The sequence below is a fragment of the Cricetulus griseus genome, unplaced genomic scaffold (assembly GCF_003668045.3).
Source record: "Cricetulus griseus strain 17A/GY unplaced genomic scaffold, alternate assembly CriGri-PICRH-1.0 unplaced_scaffold_143, whole genome shotgun sequence".
In the NCBI taxonomy this organism is placed as follows: Eukaryota; Metazoa; Chordata; class Mammalia; order Rodentia; family Cricetidae; genus Cricetulus; species Cricetulus griseus.
The window spans coordinates 524-9,395 of NW_023276857.1; the positions used below are offsets into that span (position 1 = coordinate 524).

At 41.3% G+C, this 8,872-nt stretch overlaps 1 gene segment (V, D, J or C); it reads right to left on the minus strand.

Annotated features, from left to right (window-relative positions):
* Window positions 1-401: 401 nt before the first annotated feature.
* On the minus strand, window positions 402-856 carry LOC113838642. The segment is given in 2 exon segments: window positions 402-730; window positions 811-856. Coding segments are annotated over 2 exon segments (375 nt in total).
* Between the last annotated feature and the right edge of the window lie 8,016 nt (window positions 857-8,872).

The window sequence follows — 8,872 nt, forward strand, 5'->3', positions numbered from 1 at the left end:
TGGCTCTTCTTTTATTGCTGAATTTTATTTTCCTAGGCAAATTCATATTATAGTATAATCTCACTAAATTCTAGTGTCTTAGACTTAAAGGACACACACACATACACACACACATCATAAGATATAATCAAAGGTTCTTATTTTCTGTTTCATTAAAGAAGAAGTGTGTCAATGGGGGTGGTCACTGATAAAGACCTCATCAAGTTGTGGTAGACTGAAGGGCACTGTCAATCAACATCACTTCATTCTCAGATGCCATTTGGGAAAACTGACAAACAACCTATAGGATTGTTAGGAGAAGGCTGACAACAGCGCACTCAGATTGATTAATTCTGATGAAGTCCCCAGGCAGAACTTCTGTGTTATCTCAGCTTCCTGTTCCTCCAGGTTTTCTGACACACTCAGGATGTGTTTGCAACACTGTGTCTTGCACAGTAATAGACAGCAGAGTCCTCAGATGTCAGGCTGCTGAGCTCCATGTAGGTGGTGCTGGATGATGTCTCTGCAGTCACTGTGGCCTTGCCCTGGAACTTCTGGTTGTACTTAGTATCACGATTTTCTGGATCAATCCTTCCAATCCACTCCAGGCCATGTCCAGGTTTCTGTTTCACCCAGTGCATATAGCTATTAATGAAGTTGAAGCCTGAAGTCTGGCAGGACAACTTCACTGAGGACCCAGGCTGCACCAGCTCAGCCCCAGACTGCTGCAACTGGACCTGGGAGTGGACACCTGTGGAGAGAAAGGCAGAGTGATGTCACTGTCACCTGAGTGCATGGCCCCTCCTCAAGTCTGGAACTTGGAGCCCTTACCTGTAGCTGCTGTCACCAGGAAGAGGATGATCCAGCTCCATCCCATGGTGAGGACCTGTGTGCTCAGTGACTGTGGAGAAGACACCGATCGTGTGTAGTTGGTGGTGTGGACATCCCTGTATTTACCACCATAGACTCACATGATTTGCATATTCATGAGCAGGGAAATTCTTAGATAAGGACCTAGTCCAGCTGGAGCAGAAGGAGGTGGAGGAGACCTGGGTCAGGCAGCAGGATGCTGAGGTCCAAATCCTCATCCTGTCTGAGGAAGCAGTCATTCCTGAGACCTGTGTAGACCCTGTGGATATAAAACCTAAGCTTAATCTCTCAATTTACAAGTAGAATCCCATCCAGAGACATTAGGTCTTCTTGGTGATAAAATTGTTTTCAGGTGGTGGTAATAATTGTGATTGGATATTTCTAAAACTAATAAATTAGGAGCATTTGTTTCATTTTTTCATGGACTTGTGATATTTGTTTTTCTAGCAGGTTGCTGCTTTGTGTTTCCTGTGTGTGCATGTGTGAGCACATGAGTGGTGCTTTATCCTTTTCTTTTTGGTATGTGTGACTTTTTATAGAGATAAAGAAAGGCTGTCATTTTGACTCATAAAGAGGTAGTAAAGATCAGGAAGGAACTGGTCAGAGAAATTGTGATATGAACATATTATAGGAAAATTTTTTTCAAATATCAATAATAAATACATCATAATGATAGAAACAGGAAAACAAAACATGTAATATTTAAGAAAGAGTTTTTACTGTGTTTGAATGTTTTAGACTTACATACCACTGCAATAGGTGTTTTTAAGCTAACAGTCTTTTAAAAAGAATCCAAGGAGACTATGGAGTCCCCTCCTGTCCTCATCTCATTTCTGTCCTGCTGATTTTTGGCTCAACCATGACCCCTGCTGGTGCTTAGATCCCTTTCAGGGTGGGATATCTTGGCTCACACTCTGGTTTCACAGTGCAGCTTGAGCAGTAACACATTCTTTCTCCTTCAGTGTTCACAGAGCTCAGCTTCTGGGACAAGTTGTGTTCCCTTAAATTATATTTCTTCTTTTAATTCACAAATAGCCTTCCCTGAGTCCCCAGAGATTACAGCCTAGGGCTCAGCTGTGTTTCAAGGAAGTGGCTCATGTCTGTTTTGAACAAAGTCCAGATGTTAGGTGAACAAAATGTAACAGGAGACCCCATGATGAAAGTTACAGGTTAAGTAACTGCAGCAGGGAAAATACAAATGGGTCACATCTGTGTCTGATGTGCACAGTGCTCAGGGAAGCAGATGATGTGAGACCAGTTAGGGTGTGGGGGTCACTGAGTGTGGCCTCACCTCCCCAGTGAGTCCCCTAATCCAGGCACTGTCCTAACCGGATACCACTGAGTCTTTGCCTGAATCTCATGAGGGAAAATCATCACGAATGCTGCAGACCTCACTCAGCATTTGATCCTGAGTCATCACCAGAGTCATTTCTGCAATCAGAGGTGAGTTATTTCCATGTAATTCACGTTAGACTGCGTGGAATGTATATTGTAAATTGTGGCAAAAGAGAACTCTGTTATCACAGACTCCACAGACCTAAACACAGAGAGCATCCAGAGAAATCAGTAGATGGGGCGACAGCTGTGACCACATAAACCAGCACTCAGTCATGTCTGCTCCTGTTCCTGCCCTGTCCCTCCCTCCATGTGTGACCTGCGCCCCCTGCTGGTCCTGACCGCTCCTGCAGGGATGTTTGTGTCAGGGTTCACACTGAAGTCCTCTCACTGTGTCTAGTGCAGTAATAAATGACGGTGTCATCAGCCTTTAAGCTGTTCATTTGCAGGTAGACACTGCTTTTGGAATCATCTCTTGAGATGGTAAATCTGCCACTCACAGACTCCCCATAGTGTGTTGCATAATTATTTGTTTTTTGTTCAATACTTGCAATCCATTCCAACCCCTTCCCTGGAGCCTGGCGGACCCAGTTCATCCAGTAGTCACTGAAGGTGAATCCAGAGGCTGCACAGGAGAGTTTCAGGGACTTTCCAGGCTGCACCAAGCCTCCCCCCGACTCCACCAGCTGCACCTCACACTGGACACCTGTGAAAAGAGAACCGTGTCCGTAAACTCTCACAAATGTCCACTGTCCCTCTCACTCAAGTCCACTCACACAGTATCTTTTCTTAAACATAAATTACCTTTCAAAAGAGCAACAAGGAAAACCCAGCTCAGTCTCAACTCCATGCTGAGTGTTGAGTGTTCACTGATGACCACAGAATGGGAGGACCACGGAGTCCAGTGCTGGGCACCTCTGTCAGAGCTTCAGCATCAGGGCTGCTTTTCATGGACAGAGGAGGGCATTATTTGCATGTCTTCCTGTTATATCCTGAACTCAGAGGCAGAAGCATTAGTGAAGACAAATAATGGTACAACTGTTTGAGATGGAATTAGGAACCAAGTGGTGTATAAACCATCAAAGCATCATTCATTTTCCCAGCCATGTAGCTTAGCTGCTAGAGTATTGTTTTTCATGCCTGAAGCCCGAGTTTATCCCCATCATTACATGGTAGGAAAGAGTTTGGAGTAGAAAATCTAAGATTTTACTTATGCTTCATCTATATAAAACTGTGTGCCAGCAGAGAAAGAAAGAACATAGTAATGAAAAATAGACTATTAAGTTTGAATTCTTAGATTTACATAGAAATTTGTTTTCAGACTTCCTTTATTGTGCTCTATAATTGTAAACTTCCCGCTCCCTTTGCATTAATTATTAAATTGATTCATAGTAATTTTAATAGGAAAAACCAAAATATAATCATTTAATAAACATTATATAAGGCTCAGTAAATGATGAATGCCTAGGATTAATTGCATTAACAACATGTGGTTGAGGACAGAACCAAGTGCTATACTATTTCATGCATAAAGCTTGGAGATTGATCCTCAAAAAAATAAAAGAAATGTTGTATAAAGATAAATACTATTTGAGATTATTCTTTAACAATGATTTAAAAAACATTTTGGTGATGCAGATTTAGCAATTAGTTCCTTTAGGGTGAACTTTCTCCACCCACCATACAGACCTGCTCTTCTCCATCACAAAGATACTGCCAGGTCTTCTGTGGCCACCCAAAAACACCCAGAAGGACTATTTCCTTCCATGCCATGTCCTTCTGCTCTCTGATTCTACAATGACTTGCCATTCACAATCCATCAGCTAGGCCTGCTGTTTCTCACCTGGATCTCGAGAGACTTGCCTGCATCTGCATGGGACCACAAGGTAATCCACCTCCTTCCTCTCCCATAGCCTACTGTCTCCCTGTGACCTTCCTCCCCATGACATCATGTTATCTTTGCTCTCTCCCACATCTTAGTCAGGGTGCATGTGGGGAGTCAGCCTTGTCTTTATAAAAGAGGAAGGTGGATACCACTCCATTTCCTTGTTACAACTTGGCCATCACTGTGTCTGACTTCCTACAGTGTGAGTCTAGAATAAGAGAGCATGGGGACTGCAGGGATCACAAGAAACACATAGTGGCATGACCCCACCTCTGATCCCTAGCACAATACCCCTACAAAATTCTTCTGCACCTGTATTTTTGCATCTTACTCAACCAAAGTATTTCTTAACATTTTATGTATTATTCTTTTAAAAACATTATTAATTTATTTTTTACATTCCAATATCATTGCCCCCCATAGTCTCTCCTCCTGTTCCCCCAGCCCCTGCCACTACCCACCTTCTCCTCTGAGAGGGTTAGGGATCCCCTAGGATTCTACTGTCTTGCCCATCATCTCAGTGAGGCAGCACTAAGGCACCTGCCCATCCCCACACCCCTGTGTCTTGCCTGAGCAAAGCATCTCTCCATGCAGAGAGAGGGCCCCACTAAGTTAGTTTGTGCATTAAAGTTAGATCTTAGACAAATTGCCAGTGGCCGCATAAGTTGTCCCAGTCACACCATCATCACCTATATTAAGGGGGTCTAGATCCATCTTATGCAGGTTCCCCATTTATTATACCAGGGTCACTGTTATCTCACTAGCTCAGGTCAAATGATTCTGGAGGTTTCGCCATCTTGGTCTTGACTCTTTTGTTCATATTATCACTCCCCACTCACTTCTATTGTACTCCAGGAGCTTGGCCCAAAATTTAGTTGTTGATTTCTACATTTGCCTCCATCTGTTTCTGGAAGAGGGTTTGGCTTCAGAGGTTGTGGATTGTATGCTGAATATCTTTTGCTTTATGTCTTTTTTCCATTTATGAGTGAGTATATACTATACTTGTCGTTCTGCATTTGGATTAGCTCACTCATGGTGGGTTTTTTCCTAGTTCTTTGCATTTGCCTGAAAATTTTTGGATGTCATTTTTCTCAGCACTGAGAGTACACCATTGTGTTTATGTACCACATTTTCATTATCCATTCTTCAGTTGAAAGGCATCTAAGTTGTTTCCAAGTCCTGGCTTTTAGGAATTATGTTTCTATAACCATAGTTGCTGCTCCTGTATTTTTAAGGTTATTGATAACCTTCTTTGCACATTTGTGTTCCTGAGTTAGTGGTTTCTGATTAGGAAGACCACACTGCTCAATTTTCCCCTTTTCCACACATGAGATGGGTTTCTGTCTTTCGCAGAAAGTCAGCACGCCATCATGATCTTGTAGCACAGGGTCCACACCTACTTCTTGCTGCATCCAGACTGTGGAATGTAGAGGAAACACATGCTGATAAAGTCAGCTGCATCCCACACTCCCTCCTCCTCCTCAACTCCCAAGTCCTCCCCATCTGTATAAAGCATTTAATGTCTTTTGTAAACAACAAGGTTTCTAGTGAATGAAACAGAATAAATCAAAATAAGATAAAAACAAACTAAGACATCGGACAGGACAAAACAAATCAAACAAAAAACTGAACTAAAAGAGCCCAAGAAATGGCACAAGAAACAGGTGTGGATGCAGAGATCACCTGATTTACATATTCAGGAATCCCATAAAAACATAATTAGAAACTTTACTATATGAGGAGACGGAACTGTAGGACAAAATAAGACATAGATATAAATGTATAAAATGTCAATAAAGCCCTGTGACATCATAATACAAGGAGCCTCCCAAATGCATTAGGATTGGATCCTGATGACATCAGCTGATGGACCTGCACCTCATGCTCAGGGGTGTTTGGTTTTCCTAGTTAGACTCCCTTAGAGAAATCTCATTTTTCATTTAAAAGATGTTATAATTGTTGATAAATTCTGGATTACATGTACACTTCTTTCAGCTCTATAACTCCCTCTACTGTCAACACACACAGGTCCTAGTTTTCCACTGTGAGAAAAACTGTCTTCATGGTGAGGGAGAGAGCCTTTGAATGGGGTCATTTCTGCTTTGGTAGAATTTCCAGGAGAGTGACATACATTCTAGGAACTAACTGATCTTGTGTCCTTCTGGAGTAGGGTTCTAACTGCCATAGGAGACGGTGTTCTGAGCCCTGTATGTGGTTAACTCAGAGGAATAAATATTGAGTAGATTGATAGAACACACTTTCTTGCACCTCTGCTCTTACTCCCCAGGCTCTGCACAACTAATTTATTTTGGTTTTCCCTTTTGCTCTCTCACAAAAAACACATTTAGCAATGTTGTTGTTCATATGCACTTGATGTAATATTGGACTGTGTCCCTCTTTGTTAACTTTGACATAACATGGTCTCAAATTGGTGATCCTCACTCCCATGTAGGAGTTGCTCTTGAATGTTGTAGACAATTTATTTTTAAATATATCCTTATATCTTCAGATAAAATCTCTTACTCCCTCATCAATGATGTTCTTACTTTTTAATTGCAGATTGAGACTATTACAGAGATCCATATCAGGCAAACTTGCAGAGAGCAAGTGGCCCAGGAATGCACAACGACACTTGATACATCTTCAATATTTACCCTACACCCAAAGCTTAGAGAAAATCATTGAATCAGGGACAGAAAGCATGCAAGGTCTAGAGGACCAGGATGCCACCATGAGATGGTATCTTCTAGAGGAAAGAGGGATGCTGATCTCATTAAAACTTGTCAATATAGATGTGGAAACTGGACTCCCATAGTACAGGGTTACACCTCACAGGTTCCAACCTATAAATGATAAACTACTGGTAATTAGTTTCTCCTAAGAGAGGGAGAATCAGTTTTCATCAAGGACAATTTCTGTTATAATTACTCAATTCCTGGTTCACTGCTCTAAACACAGGTACATGTACATACCTATAACTATACTCAAAGTGTCAGACACACACACATACACACACACACACACACACACACAAACACACACACACACACACACACACACACACACACAGGTAAAAGTATTTATTAAGTTGAAGAACTCTTGAGTTTGTTGGAGAAATGAAAGTAGGATATGGGAGGATTTTGAGTTAGTATGTTGATACGTATAATACTCAGTTAAGAAATTCTGAAAACTTTTATTTAAGAAGCAACAAGGATATCTTGTCTCACACACAACTCCTTGGTAGGTACTGTGTGTTCAGTGCTGAACACTGAATGGGAAGACTTGGAATCCAAGGCTGGGCTCCTCAGCCAGAGCTGCATGGTTAGGATTAGGGGTGTTTTGTGAGCATTGGGAGAGCTTTTCTGCAGTTCTTGCTGTTGTAGAATGAGTTCCGTGGTGAATGTATTGGATATATATTTGCCTTGAGAAAATGATAGAGATGGAACTGGGTCATAGGGAAAGAGTGAAAGAATTACCTATTATTTATTTTGTATTTGTGATAGAAGTCAAAGCCTCACTTCATTGTGCTCTGACAGAGGCCACCATAATAAAATTTCGATCATTTTAAAAGGAATAACAAATTTTATGAATGTTGGATCTTGATATTAAAATGAAGTAATTGGTTTCAAGAACTTAGTTTAGTTCAGATTCATGCAAAATGATTGGTGTGTGATACCCAGATTGAAAAACAATGACAGGTGGGTGAAGCACACCTTTAATCCCAGTAGTTGGGAGGCAGAGGCAGGCAGATCTCTGTGAGGTCAAGGAAATTCTGTTCTACAGAGCAATTTCCAGGGCAGGCTTTAAAGCTGCACAGAGAAACCCTGTCTCACAAAAAGGAAAACAATGGATTGTAAATTCTATAGAGTATTATTTATCTGAAAAAACTCTTCTAAAATGTGAACATTTTTGTGTTTCTTATTAGTCTGTTGTAGACTGTGTGGGTCAGAGCATTCCTGTACAGCAGGCTACTATTGATAATCTTTCTTACATAATGAAGTAATCATTTGTGTGAGTACCAAAAGGTGTAGAGAAATCTAGATCCTCCACTCGTGGACTCTGCTCAGGTGTTCCTCCATCAGTCCAGTCCCTTCTACTCCCCAGGACATGACACTCTATCCTGCTTAGGTGAGACTCAGCATGAAGAGCCATTAGATGGCCTCACCACCAGACAAGACTGTCTAGTCCTGTTTTCCAACTGAAGAATTCATTCTAATATGAGGTGTACTGTCTTGTGGTGATGGAAAGTGTTTTTGAATTGTGTCATTTCTGTTTCTGTAGCATTCCCAGGGGAGTGACGGAGTCTAGGAACTACCTGAATTACTACTACTACTTCTCCACATGGAATGTAACTGACACAGAAGATGGTATCCTGGAACCCTGCAGCAATGTCTCATGTGGTTTCAGCAGTCACTTTCCTGTGGATCCTGTATGTCCAGTTTACACAGCACACAGTCAAACAATCTGGCAAGAGCAGGGTTTTTTTTTCCCAAATGGGTAGTCTCACCATATTGAAACTAATTCCGTAAGGCGTCTCTTTGATGCCCACCTTCCTTTCTAATGCAGTTGGTATTGCCAGGAGCAGTTGTGTCTCACTGTCATGAAAAACCCTAAACCATTTTAAATGCCATATTCTGTAGGTCTTTGAAAGGTTTGAAAAGTGCCTATCCATTTGAAATATAACTCTATATATGTAGAAAACCTAGCTAACCTAACTATAAGTTTTGAATATTATAGGTAACCATATTAATCTACTTATTTGTACATTACATTTTTAAATGAGCTATACAAACACAATATCCA